Raw genomic sequence first — 19,177 nt, 5'->3', positions numbered from 1 at the left:
CCTTTCTGTGGTCCCAATTTCCAAGCCAATTTCCAGGTGCCAGAATTGTGGATAAAATTGACATAGTGAATGCTGACCTTGGGAGGTGTCAGCAAGAGGCTGCAGCTAGGTTCACAAAGCAGATGAGAAGAACAGAGGTGGAGGCCTCGAGCTCTGAGTGGACCCCATCCCCAGGCCAACACCAGGCGGTGCTCATGGTGATCAGCCTCAGACATCACAGGTCTTTGCCTGCACTGACTCGAGGACTTCCCAGTGACCCAAAGACGCAGCTGCGAGGATCTACTCTCCCCCTCTTGGGGATGGGGACATCAGTGGTGGTGCAGCTTGTAAAGATGGTACAGCATGTAAATGGCTGAGTAGATCTGAGCCACCTGCCAGGGCAGGCATGGACTGAGATGCTGCTCCACCCTGTAGCCCGTGAGAGCCATCTTTAGCGTGTTCCCCCAGCCTTGCCTGCCAAAACCACTGTTCGCTACATATTTCTTTCAATAATCTTTGTATTCACTTCAGCTCATCCTAACCCGTGATGCCCGTGAAATCAGGAATTTGATATGCTGAAACAAATAACACCCCCCGCTTTAAGGGAAAACAGTGGTTTGGAATAAGTAAACAAAATGCAGCACTGTTCCTCGAATTTCCAAATGCCCGAATGACGGTCCTGATGGTGGAGATGCTGCAGGTAATAACCTCGAGACCTCCAATGCCCTAGGAGGGTCCCCAGAGCATCTTGCTGGTGAACTCACACAGCACAGCTTGGAGTAGGCCAAAGAACCCAAAGTCCTCAGAAGATAAGCCTTCCAGTTCCACCGCTGGGGGCAGCAGGCCTGGAGAATGTCACAGACCCACCTGAGGTCACGGAGGTCGCTCTGCTCCAGTCCCCTGGCCTTTCACTGCTGCACAGACAGCCTTCCCCAACTCAGTGCCTTAGCAAGGGCTGTTCCCACTGCTGCAATGCTTTTCCCTGCCTTTCTCAATGAACCAATGACATCTCAGCTCAATGCAGCCTCCTCACCTGGGTCTTCTGAGACCACTGGGCCCAGAGCAGTGTCCTCCCTGCTCATTTCCACCCCCAGGGTCTGCTCATTGATCCTGCCATTAAGCCTGGATTGCAAAGAGCCCGTTGGTGCTGTGTGTGTGCAAGGGGCCCTGCCAGATGCAGGGGAACACATGGACCCCGCCCACCTGGCTGAGCTTAACATCCGGTGAGGAAGGCACTTTGCAGCCTCGTCAGAGTCTGGAATCGACTCGCGTGCTGGTTCACTTGGTGGCTTCCACACGTTGTCACTCAACTCCCTACTCTGCAGAAAGCTCTGGGTGGACAGGGCCTGGGCCCCTCCCGTTGGTACTGGGCACACAGGAGGTGCTCAAGATCTGCTGAATGATGATGCTTGTTCTGTTTTCATTTCAACAAGAATTCATCTATCAACTTCTTGGTTGGTAAAAAAGTAATAATAATAATTTTGTAAAGCATGCACAAAAGCATGAGTGGAGGGCCTGTTGTTGGTGTTGACTGCCTCTCCTGCCGTGGGCCTGGGCACTGTAACACCTGGCCTTCATCTCCACCATCCTCAAAGCCTGAAACCTGTGCCTCTTCAGAGCTGCAAAGGAAATGGGACCCCAGGGACCACCCAAGTCAACAGCCTGAGACGGGCACTCGCCAGGGCTGGTTCCTGAGGCCCAGGACTGATTCTACATCAGCAGCTCCCTCACTAATTGTTTTTAGGTGTCGCTCACAGGTGTGTGGCTTGGAGGCGGGGCCGTGGGGTGGAGATGCGGCCTCCTCCTCCGGGCTCTGCTTCTCAGAACACTGCCATCCACAGAGCCCAGGCTGAGGAGCTACCACACCTGGCTGCCAGGGTCCAAGCCTCAGCCCCGCCACGTGCTGGCTGTGTGACCCTTGGTGAGTGACTTCCCTCTCTGGGCCTGTTCTCCATCCCTACGATGGGGCAGGGTCCTGCGGGAGTGCTGGCCTAGCAGGAGGTTCTGAGGGTTGAGTTGGCTCCTCCGTGCCAAATGCTGGGGGCCGTGCTCTGCTGTTATGTGCCTTATGGCTGCTTGTCCCGTCATCACTGCCTGTGTCCACAACGTCCGTGGTTCAGCCTCATGGCTGCAGTTCCCAGGGTGGATTCCGAGGAGGCAGGGGCAACGGGACCAGCCATTGCAATGCCACTTCCCACAGAGCCAGGGCTGGCAGGGTGTGAGGGTGCAGCAGGAGGTGAGTGGAGGAACGTTCTGGATGCTTTGGTGGGAGGGTGTAGGGAAGGCACGCTGAGAGAGCTTAGGAGCCGGGGAGCAGCCTCTGTCTTTCAGGAAGAAGAGAGGCCCAGAGGTGTCAAAGCCGGCCTCGACCCTATGAGTCACCCAGGGGACCCTTGGCCAACTAAACCCGCATCTGTGGGGGCAGGACCCAGGCCCCAGCATCCGCCGAGTGAGACTGCAGGTGTGGGAGGTGAGGTGGTGTGGGAGTCGCGTGGGCCGGGGACCCACCACCCAAGTGAAGCCAGCGAGCGAGACCTTGCTCCAAAGCCCGTGTCTTGGCCCAACCCGGCCCTAAGTGAATCAGAGGCTTCGTTTTTAACAAGGTCCCAGTGGACTTGTGGGCACCTTAGGGTCTGGGCAGAGTGTCCCACATGGGGTGCCTGGTGCCGACCCCACCCCAGAGCTTCAGGGAGGCCAGGTGGGCCCTGGAGGGGCCAGCGGGGTAACTTGCATGGCTCCTGTGGCCGTCGCAGGCCATGAAGCACAATGTGCCCCTCCTGTGTGGGGGCCGGGAAGTCACAGGTCAGCAGGGGTCACGGCACCATGACAAGGACGCTGGTCCCAGCCAGAGCCTGCCCGCGCCTGCACCAGGCCCTTCCTTACCTGACGTCGTCTGCTTCAGTTTTTCGTTTTTCTTTTTCCTCCATTTCCAGGGTTTGAAGATCCTGCCCAGGGTGGCCAGTTTGCTGTTCCTCCTCACAGGGGGAGTTCGAATCCCTGAGACCAGATATTCAGGACGCGCCGGTGGCGCTTGGTCCATCTCATCTGGAAGACGAAAACCAAGGGGGGACCTCAAGTGACCACCAAACCTATGTGACTCCTGGAGGCCCAAGGCGACGACCTCTCTCACCCTCAGGGGTCACCAATGATCCCCCAGAGCCTGGACCCCAGGAGGGTTGTCAAGCAGTGTGCCCACAGTGGCCACAGCCGCTCAGCAGCGTACGCTGAATTTCCCTCTGTGAGACCCTCCCTCCTGCGCCCCACTCATGGCCACCGGAAACCCTCACCCCCTGCCACGCGAAGCACCACGTGTGAAGACATTCCTAATTCCAGGACGAAACGCTGCCTGCCCCGGACCCTCGCTCATGTTCTGCCCTCCATCCACGCTGCTCTCCCTCCAGCCACTTCTCTGCCTCATAAATTTCAGCTCCTCCGTTGAATAGGACTTTGTCCAGAGTCTTTACCTTCCTCTTGTCCCAGACAGGGTCACTCCCTTGTCTTATGCCCATGAAGCTACCTATGTAGGCACCAAACAGCTGCAAAGACCTCTGGCTGCCAGCCCTCCACCAGGCTGCCATCGCTCCTGGGGCAGAGGCCAGGCCTGGGGCAGCCTCGGACCCCAGCGCAGAGCCAGGCCGGTGAGATTCTGAGCGAACGGCTGCAGAGTGAGCACATCTGTGAGCGGGCAGAGGAAGCAGTGCTCCTAGGACCCATGTCCATGAAACGGCCATGTTTGTAGACTCTGGGACGCACGAAGACGAATGTCCCAGGAAGCTCATGGCCGTGCTGTTTGTTGTAGAAGAGACTGGTAGCGACCTACATGCCTGTCCACAGGGGACCGGGTAAGTCATCGTTTGTCCTGTCAACGGCCTGTGTGCAGATGCGGAAAGAAAAAGTGGATCTCCCTGCACGGACAGGAAACTGATCTGAGATATGCAGGCCAAAGAAAACCCCAGCTCACGAATTCACACACACACGCCACCAGCGTGTGAACAGAGGGGGTATACAGGCGCACACTGGCGTGTGGAGAGAAAATGTCTGTGGGCCCCCCCAAAGAAACAGGGAACCCCGGGGCTGGGCACAGTGGCTCAGGCCTGTAATCCCAGCATTTTGGGAGGCCGAGGCGGGCAGATCACAAAGTCAGGAGTTCGAGACCAGCCTGACCAACATGGTGAAACCCTGTCTCTACTAAAAACACAAAAATTAGCCGAGTATGGTGGCGGGTGCCTGATATCCCAGCTACTCTGGAGGCTGAGACAGGAGAATCGTCTGAACCTGGGAGGCAGAGGTTGCAGTGAGCCAAGATCACGCCATTGCACTCCGGCTGTTGGCAGGCAGGGGAGAGAGGGAGATGTGCTTCACAGGCTGTTTTTGTAGCACATGGCATGTGTCCCTTAGTAAGAAAGATTAGTTCGAATGAAACAAAATGCAACTAACAAAATGGTAAAGTTAGAGGAGCTCACGAAGTAAGCCAGCGTCACCTCCATCCCACGGTCACAGTGTAGACCAGAGTTTAGGCCGTCACCCAGGCAGGACTGAGAATAAATGAGCACATTGCCCCAGATGCCTCCTGGGACAGGGAAGGGACATTTCTTCTGGCAGCAACAAGGACCTGAGTCCCATCCAGACTCTGATTTAACCTCCCAGTGTCACCAGGGGAGGAAGATCGCAGACCTGCGGGGTGCTCCCCAGCACAGCTGCTGCCACAGGAGCCCAGACCTCTGCCAGGAGCTCTCACCCTGCGAGCATACACACTCCCCCACAGTCAGCTCAGCCTCCCATGGTCAGCGTGCGGTCAGTTCCATAGCCAGCAGGTGAATTTGCCTTGTTGCCTGTAGAAGGGGCTGGGAGCCCTGAGCTGATGCAGACCTCAGAGCCCCAGGAAGCAGGGACATGCTGGGAGAAGGGCTGGAGGGCGTGGCTAACACAAGGGCTCACCTGAGAAAGGAGGTCACCTTTGTCAGAGAGGACAGGGAGGGAGGCCACCAGTGTTGAGAGGGGAAGGGACATCACCAGTGTCCAAGGGGCTGGGGGTTATAATGGGCCAGACCCCTCAGACCCAGGGAAGGGTTACACTCCCACCTTTCCCACCTAAGGCACCCCATGCACGCCACCAGCTGTCCCAAGGAGGCCCAGGATGGTCTGCTCTGAATCCAGGCTCTGCAGTGCTCAGCCTGGACAAGAGTCATATGAGGCAGCACCTGAGAGCCCGAGGCCCCACATGGCAGTGACCTCTGTGCCCCCAGTGACAGGTGGCCTGCCTGGCAGCCTCTAGAGCTTCCACAGGGTCTGGCTTCCAAAGGGCTGCACCTGTCTCTAGCCCAGGGCCTTTGAGTAAGCCACCCAGCCCCTTGGAGCCTCGGTTTCCACATCTGTTAAAAAAAAAAAAAAGATACCATGATAATCATCCCTGATAGATAAGGTTGAGAGGAGGACTCAATGTGGTCATAAATTCTGGAAAGGCCAGTGCAGTGACTCATACCTGTAATTGTAATGCTTTGGGATGCCAAGGCTAGAGGATCACTTGATCCCAAGAGTTTGAGACCAGCCTGGGCAACATAGAGAGACTCCACCTCTACAAAAAAAAAATGGTTGAAAATTACACAGGCATGGTGATGCATGCTACTTAAGAGTCTGAGACAGGAGGATCACTTGAGCCTAGGAGGTCAAGACTGCAGTGAGCTATGATTTGCAACTGTACTCCAGCCTGGGCTACAGAGAGACCGACCCTGTCTCTAAAAATAATTAAAATGGAAAACAATCTGGAACAAAGATAAACATCCACGATACACAGTTTATTAATCGTTTATGTTATCATCCATGTAAAATAATATTATCTGTGTGTCTAGACGTTATAGTCACTGATTAACATACCATGCCAGTACGGGTAACTTTTGGTAAAAATTCCTATTATAATAATTTCTATTATATAAGCAATAGAATAATTATGATGGGGTAAACGTTGGTCACTGTCTGTGCAGGGCCAGGAACTATCCTAAGGCATTGTCCTATTTTACCTTCACAATAAATCTATGAGCTAGAGATCATTCAGTTTTATATCCATTTTACAGATGAATAAACTGAGGATCAAAGCCCTGAGCCATTTTGTTGTTGGTCTCAGAGCTGGGAAATGCTGTGGCAGGGCAGGACCTTGAGCACCCTGACTCCAGAGACCCCTCTCACCTTCCAAAGCTGCATCGAGGGGACCCAAAGCAGAACATGGAAGGATGGGACACCAAAACAAGAGGATAAACTAGGCTTGCCCCAGGTGGGTTGGGGCACGAGGCCATTGTCTCCAGGCATTACTAATAGAGTGCTGAGATGGTTAGGCTTTGTGTCCCCACCCAAATCTCATCTTGAATTATAATCCCCATAATCCCCATGTGTCAAGAGAAAGACCATGTGGAGGTGATTGGATCAGGGAGGTGGTTTCCCCCATGCTGTCCTCGTGATGTTGAGTGAGTTCTCGTGAGATTTGATGGTTTTATAAGGGGCTCTTCCCCCTTCGCCCTGCACTTCTCCTTCCTGCTGCCTTGTGAAGAAGGTGCCTTGCCTCCCCTTCACCTTCTGCCATGATTGTAAGTTTCCTGAGGCTTCCGCAACCATGCTGAACTGTGAGTCAATTAAACTTCTTTCCTTTATAAATCATCCAGTCTTGGGCAGTTCTTTTTTGTTTAATTGGGGGCACTTCTTTGTAGCAGTATGAAAATGGACTAACACAGTGTTAACTGTGCTAGGTGCTGTGTCCACAGATGCTCCACAAAGCAGCCCCATGGGGAAAGACAAGCCCAGGAATGTCTTGTTTGACATTCTGGGCTCTGCAAACCATTAAGGAAGCTACAGCAATGGCATCCTCCACCATGTTTTTGGGGTGACCCCAGCACCTAGTGCCTGGTACCCAGTGGGAGCCCAGGAAATGTGTGGAATCAGGGCAGCTGCAGAACACCGATCAACCACAGATCCTCCTGGTCACCCTCTCCAAGGCCACGGGAGGCAGAGGGATGTACTGGGGTCCTTCTCTCCTCAGAGACAGTGCATTCCATGTTCTCATCCTCTCCTTTCCTTCCTCCACCTACAGACGCCAGATGGGAGCAAGACTGTGACTCCACATGGCCCTGGGGGAGCCGGCTGTCCTGAGTGTTCTTGGCATAAGGGGAAGGATGGGCTGGGTCTCCCCAAGCCTCCAAGCTCAGCTGAAGATGAAGACGAAGATCCCCAGGGATGAGCAGAGGAGACGAGGATGGAGCATAATCATTGCTTTATTTATATCTCACCTCCTTCACAAAGAATCAGCAGCAGTCACCAGAAACACACGCACAGCTGTAGGATAAAGGGAGTGTCTGGAGGGATCTGGAAAAAGTAGGGTCTGCTCAGGGCCACAGCATCAAGCAGTTAGGGGATCCCCACGACAGACACCACATGGGCTCCAGAGAAGGGTATTTGCGTGCCCTGAGCTTCCTAGCAGCCAAGGCAAAAAGGAGCAGCACATAAAATAAACTACAGATCAGACCCTGAACCCAACTCTGTTTGCCACCTGCTTCATTACAACCCTGCTCCGGCACCAGCATCCCTGCCCCAGCAACTGGTCTTCCTGTGATCCGATGTCTTAGAAATAGAGCTCTAACCCTATCACTTCCTGCTCACTCCCCTGTCTCATTTAGGACAAAATCCAAGTTAATCACTAAACTTGTGCAGCTGTCTGTGCTCTGCTGCCCCTCCCCCTTATTATCATCCTTATTGTGTGTTAGTGCTTGCCACATGCCATGGAAGCCAATGTGATGTAGCTGTGAAGAACACAGCGGCTGGGACCAGGCACCCCAGGCTCCCCTCCTGGCTCTGCCACTTACTAACAGGAGGTTGAAGCACTGACCCCACTCCCCACTCCCTGCATTCCCCTTGCCAGGGCCTTGCTTGGAGGTATGGTTGCTACTTCTTGCTGTGGCTCTGTGACTGCTTCCACTGGTGGAAGGTGGGCAGGAGGGGCAGTGGCTTCTCCTCCCTACCACCATCTCTGCCAGGACCACTGTCACCATCTTCACTATTTTAATCAGCTGCCTCCCCCCACTTCTGCCCTAGTGGCTGGAGTAGGTTCTGGGGTTCCCACCCCGTCTCTGACACACAATGGTCCTCACAGCAGAGCTGAGGGCTGGGAAGGGAGCACTTTGGCCACAGAGAAGACTGCACTCCTCCCTCCCTTTAAGAATTCACTCACTCACTCACTCACTCACTCATTCACTTACTCACCCACTCATTCACTCACTCACTCATTCACTTACTCACCCACTCATTCACTCACTCATTCATTCATTAACTCACTCATTCACTCACTCACTCATTCACTCACTCATTTACTCACTCACTCACTCATTCACTCACTCACTCACTCATTCACTCATTCATTCACTCATTCACTCACTCACTCATTCACTCACTCATTCACTCACTCACTCATTCACTCATTCACTCACTCATTCACTCATTCACTCACTCATTCACTCACTCACTCACTCGAACTTTCAACAAATACATACTGACACCAACCATGTGCCATGTATCCTAATAGGCACAGGGTGTGCAGAGGTGAACAAAAGAGACAATGCCTGCCTTTGTGGGGCTGTACTCGCCTGTGGGAGATGAACAATGAATAAAGGTGTGAATTTAAACAGTCCTGGCTCACCCCATGTGGGATAGCACTCATCACTATTTCTTGCCTTACTCTTTATTTTCTCATCACAGGTATCAGCTGGTGTGCATGCACACATACACACACACACACGCACACACACACATGCACATGCACGCACACACTTATTTGTTTGCCTGTTTGTAGTTGTCTCCACTCCTCCTGCCCATGCCCCGAGCTGAAGCTCCTGACTGCAGGCCCTGGACGGATGTTTGCAGCCGTATCTCCAGTGCCAACAACAGCTCAGGCATGTGCCAGGGGGACACAGAGAGCCCTGAACCAGGATCCCTACAGACGCAAGGAAGGACAGGACCCAGGGCCTGCTCGGGGAGCCTCGAGGGCAGGTGCCGACTGACCCACTGTGACAGGGAGTGCCCCCGAGGGCCGCCCCAGTGGGGAACAGGACGGGGGCTGTGATGGGAAAGGGGCAGGCTGTCCCAGACAGGAGGGAACAGTGGCTGAGAGGCATGGATATGCTGGGGAGGCAGGCAGGGTCATAGTCAGGGACTTGAACCTGATTCAGAGTTCAGCAGGGAGCCACTAGAGGGTCTTCAGCTCAAAAGACAAAAGACCCTTTGCTCCTAAACCAAAAATCCAATGCATTGACCAGGACAGATGCCTTAGTCCGAGCAGCTCCTGAAGGGGCTCAGGTGTCATCCGAGGAGTGAAGACCCCATGCCCAGGGGCCTGGGGTAGAGGCTACGCTGCTCTGCATCCCCCTTGGGAGGAAGTTCCCTCTCCCCTCTGTCTTCCCTGGGGTGGCTCAAGCCCAGGACTGTGCCAGGGGAGGGCTTGTGAGAGCTATGACTCTCCGCCCAAGAAGAGAAACTTCAAAAAAGTGCTGCTCGGAGGAGAAAACTACTTACAAACACCCCCAGGGCAGAAGACATGAGCGCATCACTGAGGTGTACAGAGGGGCAGGTGTGGTCATCCACGGCACGGTGTGGCCCACGGATGCTGGTGGGCAGGTGTGCACAGAGCGGGTAGGTGTGTACCTCTGAGGGTGGGCGGGTGAACACCTGCAGAGCCAGTGTGCATGGGCATGGGTGGGTGTGCACCTGCATGGGTGGGATGCCATCTGTGGGTGGGTGCATGTGGCCCATGCACACCTGTCCACAGAGGGAAGGGACAAATGGGGAACATCTCCCCCTACTCCAGGAATTCTCTCGGCGTCTCTCCCTGCAGTTCCTGAGGAACTGCCTTCTCACACTGGGGAGACTCTGGAAGGTGCAAACACATTAGCAGCCACCGCCCAGCCTCTGAATAACAGCAGTGCCAAGTTCCACTGCACCTCTGCCACCTCTGAGGCATTAGAGGTTAATTAATGGGAAGTGTTTCCCACACCTGGCATCTGTGTGAGGAAGTGCCACACACAGCCTCGGTTCTCAGATGATGGATGGGGCAGCTGGACCTGCCTTGCTGATATCACACACTTGCAACTCAAGGGGCAGGCTCCAGCCTCTTTGGCAACTCCAGCCAGCCCTCTCCCAGGCCTCAGGCTCACAGTAGCTGGTATACTTGTCCCTGGGTAACTGACTCCATCCCTTTCCCCCATCAACAGCCACACAGAGCTACGAGGCAAGAACTGTTCTAGGAATGACGGAGCTTACAGGCTAATTTCCATGCCTGGCACAGGGCCAATCCCTCTATTCACATTTCCTTCCATCCTAGCTCTGATCACTCTCAAATTGTGTCCTGGGATTCACTGTTCATTGACTGTCATCTGCATTTCCCACGGGAACAAACATAAGCTCCATGACAACGAGAACTGTCACTCTCGTGTTTGTTGCTGAGTCTCTGGCGTCTTTGCTGGTTCCTGGCACCCGGGGGTGCTCAAATAAACACCTGCTCGACCTGTGAATCCGGAGTGCAGGGCTGCGAAATGCTGGAGCCAGGGTCTGCTCCTCGTCTGTCTGACTTTGATGTCCACCCTTTAGTGACATCAGGTATTTTTTCATCCTCATCTTTTATCCACTAAGATATCTTATCTTATCCTTCCACTTCACAGAATTCCCCAAAAACATATTGGAAGGAAGGCCCCATATCTGTGGGGGAGTGAGGTCAGGTACCCAGTGCCGTGTGCTGCACGGCTGACTTCTTAGAGAAGAAAGGTGCCATCTCTATCAGACAATATTAGAAAATGATTTTTTTCCTTGTTTGTTTCATTCGTTCACTCACAAACCCATTCATCACATCGGCCTGCTGTGTGCCAGGACTGCTCTGAGTTTCGACAGAGCAGTAAATTGCATCAACATGCCCGCTGTTTCCCGCTGCATGAAGCTCATGTATTTACGGAGGAGAAAAGAAGAAACACAGAAAGTGTAAGGCAGCCTCATAACGTGACATGAGCCACAAGAGAAGCAAAGAAGAAGCTGAGATATGGCCTCTATTTCTTCTCTGAGCCCTTACCTGTATCACCAATACATAGTGGCCATTGTCTTTGAACAAAGCACAGCGTTAGGCCTGAGGGACAAGGTGGTGCTAGGCACCCTCTCTCCCGGGGGACTCAGTGACCACAGAGAAAACTAAGGTGCGTGGAACCACCAGGAAGAATCGAGAAAGAGGATTATAACAGCAGAGGAAGCAACTTTTCCTGCTTGAGGGTGGGATAACTCTAAGAAGGCTACTAGAAGCTAGAGGAGATAGTGGGTAGTGATAATTGAATTGGTATTGGAGGTTGAGTAGGATTTTAGTAAAAAGTGCAAATTCATAAATGCATGGCAGTACATGGTGTTTGGGGAACGGGGGGTCATTTGGGGAAGCTAGGTCTGAGGTCCCCAGTCTCTAAGGCTCAGAAACCCAGTGAAATTTCCACATATAAAACTGGGATCCACACAGATATGCTAATGTCCATTATGCCAATCATGATGAATACACACACACGCACACACACACACTACACAAAGCAATCATCTATGAGCATCACCACTTACTACACATAATAAGAAAAATATAGTCTCAAAAAAAAAAAAACAAAAAAAAAACAGAATTTTTAGGCCTGGGCACAGTGGCTTGAGAAGCCAATGCAGGAGGGCTGCTTGAGGGCATGAGTTCAAGCCCAGCCTGGGCAACATAGTGAGACCCTGTCTCTATAAAAACTAAGCAAATAATTTGCTGGGTATGGTTATGCACACCTGTAGTCCTAGCAACTCAGGAGGCTCAGGCAGGAGGATTGCTTAAGCTCAGGAGTTTCAGGTTACAGTGAACTACGATTGCACCACTGTGCTCCAGCCTGGGCAACAGAGCAAGACCCTGTCTCTTAAAAAAAAATTAATTGACTATACATTGTAAACGAAAAACTAACTGCATCGTTCTTAGTGTTCTTAATTTGCTGGCATGGGTATGTGCACTGGAACTTGAGAACCCTTAGGCTGGAGCTTGCGGTCTATGGAACAGAGTTGACAGAGGTGAGCTTGGGAAGGCATGTGGGGACCTGACCAAGAAGAGCTGTGTGTGGCTATGATAAGAGTCCTGGGGGCAATGTGGAGTCACTGAGGGACCTGGAGCAAGTTCAGCCTTGTGAAAAGACCACATGGAATCTCGGTGAGGATGGCAGACTGTAGGGGGAACAAGGCTGAAGGCAGGAAGGCAGGGCATGGGGGCACCCAAACATATGGAAGAGCCAAGGAATATGAAGGTTTGTTTTTGTCATCACTGTCATCAGCAACGGCAGCATCTACTGAGCATTTGCTGTGCAACAGGCTCAGTGCTGAGCACCTGGCATGAATTTGCTCATTGTATTCCATCATAACCCTAGCAAGCAGAGAACTATTTTCATCACCTACATTACAGATGAGGACAATGAAGGCACACAGATGTGAAATAATTTCCCCAGGCACATGCTAGTTAGTGACAGAGTGGGGCTTAGAACTCAGGTCATCTGCTGTAAGAGATCTTAACCCCACAGACTCTTTGACAACTTCGCCCCCTCCCAGTCCTATGCTAGATGACACAGAGCAGATGATAACACTGCTGTCTAAGATCTGGGAGGAGGAAGGAGAAACAGGGCTAGGAAGAAGTTAACCATTAAAGCAACATACAATAACCTCACATGGAAGCACTGAGCACTGAAAAACCAATTGCTTGTGGCCAGGCTGCAAGAGATGTGGCTTGACAGCCATCTACAGAAAAAGTGCTGGGCATTTTCAGAGAGTGACCACCAGAATGGAGCTGAACCTCCAAAATCAAGTTTTAAAAATAGATTTCAATCTCCCAAATGTAAAAGTTCTTGGTTTGACCTCCTCCACCCCTAGAAAATTCCTAAGTAATGACTGAAGAGCATGATATTTTGGGTGTGCTGATCAATAAAAACAAAACAAGGGTCACACCATCCAAGGACAAAGTGAGACCATTTGACATGTCCTATAGTCACACTGCTTATAATGGAGGAATAAACTGCTTCTGGTGTTGGGTGGAGGGCAGAGAGGGATGCAAAAAAAAGGAGTGAATTTATTCAAAAAAAGAGAAGAAAATACTGCTAAATGCCCATGGCTGTATTCCCTAAACTACTGCTAAATGCCCATGGCTGTATTCCCTAAACCTTGTAGGCTTTTTCCTACAGCCCTGCAAGTTCATTCATCAGAATCTGTAATCTGATTACAGCCCTTTTTTGATGGAATAACTGCTGACTTTTCCAGTATGGGGGAAACAGAGACCTCAATAATTGCACAGTGCAATTCCTAGACTTAGGGCCCGCTCCCTCCTTTGGCACCTAGCACAGTGCCCGGCAGGTAGGTTGAATGAATGAGTGAGTAAGTGAATAAATGAATGAATGGGTTGATCCCATGGTACAAAAATGGAAGCAGAATCAAATGCAGGCCAATGATTATTAGCAATGACCTGGAGCTGTCCTACTGCCTCCTGACAGTGGAAGGTAACTACAGTTCCCGAGCCACCTCCAGACCTCATGTTGGCCATGGCTTCTTCTAGCTGCCCCCTCAGCAGCCCTTAACTCAAAGGACATCTCCTTTCTCTCCTTTGCTGGTTAGTGGAGGTGCTAAGAAGCACGGAGAAGAAAAGACAAAAGCCTGGCTAAGCTTCAGAGTGAACAACTGGCCCCTGGAAAACTGTGAATTGAATAAATACTTAAATTTAGGATAACTTATATTTTAATGCCCAAAGGGAGGCCACCAAAATATTTCGCATGTTCATTCCAGGCAAACAACCCTAACAGGCAGGGCCTATGTTTTCAGCTCTACTTTACGTTTAAAGAGTAGAGGTTCGGGGCAGGAAAGCATTCGTTCAAGGTCACACAGCTGGTAAATGGCAGGTCTGTCCAGGTTCTCTGATCTTCAATTTACCATCTAGGCATGATACCAGTGTTTCCCAGAGTATTTTCCATGGAACTCTAGCATAGGGAGATGCTGGGAGGATTAAAGTAGTTGGAAAATGCTGTCTGTACTAAAAGCCTCTTCGTGAGAGCCCCAATCCATATTAGCATAGTATAGGCTCTGAGAAGTCCTGCAGGAAGAAATCGTATTCAGTTGTTTAGCTAGATTTTCCTAAACAGATCTATCAGACAACCCCTATTTACACCTTGCCGCCTAGACTGCAATAACCCCACAAAAGCTACCAAATAGTTTGAGCACTAAACCCAGGACTAAGCACTTTGAATGTATTCCTGCTAAATAGTGTTAATAATTTATTTGTTGACTATACAAGTATTTTTTTCCACTATCTGTATTCTAAAGATAACAGGATTCTCTAAGATCTAGGCAGAAGTTGGGCCTCAAAATTTCCCAAGTCACTAAGCTTCTTCTAGCTGTCTAAGGCACCCTGCACAACAATGATGCTGAAATTAAGACTACATAAATGGGCATCACTGATGCCTCTGACACCAGTGGAAAAATCAAGACATTATTAAAGTGGCTTCTTTTCTTTCTCATATGTATTGTGGAAAAAACAGCACATCTAACTAGAAAGCCCATCTGTTTAGTATCAACCCCATAGCTCTGCCAATGGTCGCTGGTGCCTGCCAGACATATGGTCAGTTTTCCAAGTGAAATTCAGCTCAAATCTGTAAATCAAGTGGATCTGAAAATGCTCTATAGAATTTGGCAGCACAAATTCAAACATGAAGAGGATGGGGAAGGAGAAAGGTGGAATCTGGAAAATTGGTTTTGTTGTTGTCATCATTGTGATTATTTTTTGTTATGTGGCTTAGTAGGATGCGTCTGCATTTGCAATGAACAAACTCTTCTAAAAATTCTTGTACAAGAAGCCCACCTTTATCGTTGCAAAGGCTAAACGCTACTTTTAGAAACTTCTTCCTAGAGATTATATTTTACAGAAAAGAGGGAAAATAAGCATTTCAGAGAAAGGATGAAAAGTGAAATAACACATCAGGGGACTTTAGTATTATAGTAGAAATTTAGAGAAATAATATCACACAATATCTTCAAAGTCTGAGTTCCAACCCTGACTTTCTAAACCTAAAGCATAAGGTGAGTTTCTCATATATAATATCAGCAAAAGCTTAAAGAAAAACAAAAGTCAATTTTGAAAATGTGTATACTTTAGCATTTTTCAGAGGAATTAAACACATTTAAGTGCTAGGAAGACTTTACGCCAACAGATTTGCGTTTTGAAAATGTATCCTTCACTCACTTTGCTTAAGTCAGGAATTGGCAAATGTCTTCTGTAAGGGGCCAAATAATAAAACTCTGAGGCTTTGCGGGCCGCACAGTCTCTGCTGCCACCACTCAGCTCTGCTGCTGTAGTGTGAAGCAGCCACAGATGAGACATAAATTAATGCGCATGGCTATGTTGCCATAAAATTTTATTTGCAAAAACTAGTAGCAAGTGAATTTGGTTTGTGGGTTTGACAGTTCCTGCCTTAAGTGATCCTTTAAGAAATGTCTTCTGGGAAAAAATACTACTGGGTGCCCCAAGAAGAAAAAGGGAGAGAAGAAATGGTTTTGGATCCTGATCTCTTATCTTCATTTCACTTCCAGCCCCTGGGGGGCAGTCCAGCATCACTTTCACCTGTACAACTCTGCAGCCTCTGCCCTGGTTTCCCATTTCAAGTCCTGCCTACCCCACAAGCAAGCAAGCAAACAGGGCCCTGTATTGCTCACCCTCATGACATCACAGTGGCTCTTAGGATGAAATATAAAACCCCCACTGGAACCTCAGACCTCCATTTCTTAAGCTTTTCTACCACCATGCCCCTCCTCACTCATTAAGTGCTTTCCCCCCATAGGGCTGCCTCCTGTGCCATTCCCTCTGGAGGCAACACTTTTCTCTGATGAACTCCTACTCATCCCTCATGGTCTCATCCTTCCTACCTGCCTGTTAGGTTTCCTGTTATTTTTCCACCATGGCCTTCAGCATAATTTTTAATTAGCTCTTGATGTATGTGTTCATTAGTTTTATGTCCATCCTGGCTACTTGACCATGAGAGCAGAGACCAAGTGTGACCTGTACAGCAGCCTCTGCAGGCCCTGAAACAGAGCCCAGGAGGGCCTAGCCAGGGCTCAGCAAGTATATGAGAACCAAAAGGAGATGGGCTGAAGATCCTTCTATGCTCTAGTGCACAGGCCCTACCTGTGCAAAGCAATCTAGGCCCATCTGAAGCTTAAAATCCTGCAGAACAGAGCATGCTTCTGAAGATTTACCAGGTCCGGGTCCAACGTGAATTCAATGACTTTCCCGGCCACACTGAAGAGGACTTTCACCCGAGAGCCAAGGACATCATGCTTGAATATCTGGAACTGTCTGCATTTCTGATGTCATCAGGGCTGCTCACGTCACCACAGGCCCCTGCCCAGGCCTGGTTCCTCTGGTGATTGTCGTGGAAGTGACCGAGCAAGATGGAACCATTCCCACAAACCAGCAAGTCATGCAGTGCAGGCATTCTGGGAGCAGCTGCCAGCAGGTGGCAGAGCCAGTCCCTCTGGGACCCTCCTCCTGAGATGGCACCATCTGTGGGCATCCTTAAAGGTCACTCATGGCTGTTGAGGTACCACTTTCTCTGTGTCCCACATGGAGGGCCAGCCTGGCTAGCAGATGCATCCCTAACTCCCCTGGCTCTGGCCCACCGCTCTTCATCATCCTGGGACACTAAGGTGTCTCTGGTCTCCAGTGAGTGATCTGGGCCATGCAGTTTCTTTGCCTACTGCCCCCTCACTCTGCACATTGCACTGGATCACTGGTGCTCTGGTCTACCTTTACTTTTCTGAGCATCTACTCTGGGCCTGAGACCCAGTGCCTGCCCTCACAGTCCTGAGACCTGGGAGCAGGGACAGCCAGTGAACGGTCAGTCAGGACAATGTGACTTTGCTACATCTGCCCTGCCCTGACTCCCCTGGCACAGGTCTCCCTCATCACTCCCAGGCTCCCGTAATGCCCCGCCTTCGGGTCACATCGTATACACCCCTGACCCTACCTTACCCTGCCTCAATCCCTCCAGTGACTTCCACAGGAGTTAGGCCTCCCTTTGCCCCTCAAAGCCCGGTGACCTCTCCCTGTGAGCAGCTCCAACCTCATAGTTCTCTGCAGCTTCCCCAAGCTCATCCCACCTCCGGACCCTAGTAAGCAGCCCCTCAACGGAGGCTGTCCTCCACCTTTGCAAAGCTGCCTCCATATCACTTGGGTTTCATTGCAAATATCTCCTCCTGGTCCATCAGAGCAACAGTGAGACAGCCAAGCACCCTCCCACCCAACCCAAAATTCTCTGCATGGCACACTCCCTCGACGGCGCTGTTATTTCAGCTGACTTGGTGTTGTCGGTCCCTCCCCACTGGAGTGACCTTGTCTATAACAGGCACCCAAAATACTTTGGAAGGAATCAGGGAATGAATTAATGAATGGAAGAGGCATGACAGAGATTAAGACAAGGTTCTGTGGTCAGAAAAAGGAATGGCCTCCAGACTCAGGTAAGACTCTTTGTGGAAAAGAGATGACAGCTGAGGTCAGTTTTGAACAAATCAATAGGAGTTAAGAAAGCTATAATAATAGTAATAACAAAAGGTAATCGTCCATTGTATGGAAATTGTTAACCCATCGATCTGTCGATGGCCATTTAGGTTGTCTCCACATACCGGCTGTTGTGAACAACAGTGCTGCTACTGAACATTCATGTGCAGGTGTTTTTTTCCCCTAATGCCTGTTTTCAATTATTTTAGTTAGATACCTAGAAGTGGAGCTGCTAGCTCATACGTAATCCTATATTTCACATTCTGAGGAACCACCCAATTGTTTTCCACAATGACTGGACCACGTTACGCTCGTACCAGGAAGAAAGCACCAACACCCACTGTAGCATGCATGAACCCAAGATCGCGGTGCTAAATGAAAGGAGCCAGTCACAAAAGACCACTCGACAAGGCAGACTGGTGGCTGCCAGGGGATAGCGGAGGGCAGGATGGGCATGGGATCTCCTTCGGGTGTGATATGAAAATGTTTGGGAACTAGACACATGTGGCAGATGCCAATATCGTGAATGTACTAAACGCCACTGAATTGTACACTTTAAAAGGGTTAATTTTGTGTTACATGAATTTTACCTCAACAACAATAATAACAACAAAATAAACAAAATCCCCTATCCATTGGGTATTTGATGCCAGATGATTTTGTGCTGGGCCCTTTTCATGTCTCATTGCATGTCATCATCACACCACTAAGGAGGCAGGCATTGCAACTACAGTATTCTTGATCCGAAATGCTTGGGACCAGAAGTGTTTCGGATTTCAGATTTCTTCTGATTTGGGAATATTTGCATTACCAGGTGAGCATCCAAAAATTTGAAATCCAAAATGTTCTGATGAGTATTTTCTTTGAGCATCATGTCAGCACTCAAAAAGTTTCAAATTTCAGAGCATTTCAGACTTAAAGTGTTTGAATTAGGTTATTCAGCTTTGTAAGTACCTCATTTAACAGGTGAGAAAAGCAAGGCTCAGAGGGAGAGGTGACTTGCCCAAGGTCACATGGCATCAAGTGGCACAGTCAGGCCTCAAACCCAGGGACCGCGAATTCTCAAGATTCAAACCTGTCCAACAGAGCCACTTCTCCTCCAGGAGACAGAAAGTCTCTGAGGGTCAAGAACGGCACCTCTGACAACCCAATAAGTCCCTCATTCTTCCTCTAAGCTGTGGCACGGTGGCGCTAACTACAGTCCTTATACATGACTGGCACTTTTACATCAGGCAGAAAGTATGACCTAAAGCAAAAACAGCCCAAATGTCCATCAGCTGACACATGGACACATCAAGTATGGTCTATCCAGACCATGGAACATTCCATAGTCATAAAAGGGAATGAGGCCTGGACACCTGCTATAGCACGGAGGGACCCTGATAACATCATGCCACCCGGGAGAAGCCGGCCACAAAAGTCCATATAGCGTCCATACAGCATATGATTCCATTTACATGAAACGTTCAGCACAGACCAGTTCATAGAGATGGAAAGTAGATGCGTAGTTATCGGGGGCTTGGAGGAGGGGAGAATGAGGAGTTCTCACAATTTTCTTGTAGGTGATGAAGAGGTTCTGGAATTAGACAGCAGTGATGG

General features: G+C 50.2%; 1 protein-coding gene across 10 annotated transcripts in view; it reads right to left on the bottom strand.

Annotated features, from left to right (window-relative positions):
* The window catches only part of PHACTR3 (phosphatase and actin regulator 3), a 271,324-nt gene that overhangs the window by 101,239 nt on the left and 150,908 nt on the right, over positions 1–19,177 (bottom strand). For all 10 annotated transcript variants that reach the window (XM_005569489.3, XM_074005622.1, XM_065523361.1 and 7 more), the window contains exon 2: positions 2,863–3,024. In XM_005569489.3, the coding sequence (XP_005569546.1) occupies positions 2,863–3,024 (162 nt within the window). The remainder of the gene's footprint in view (positions 1–2,862; positions 3,025–19,177) is intronic.

The sequence above is a fragment of the Macaca fascicularis genome, chromosome 10 (assembly GCF_037993035.2).
Source record: "Macaca fascicularis isolate 582-1 chromosome 10, T2T-MFA8v1.1".
In the NCBI taxonomy this organism is placed as follows: Eukaryota; Metazoa; Chordata; class Mammalia; order Primates; family Cercopithecidae; genus Macaca; species Macaca fascicularis.
Note: the sequence above shows the minus strand (reverse complement) of the source record. Positions and strands in the feature narration are given on the sequence as shown.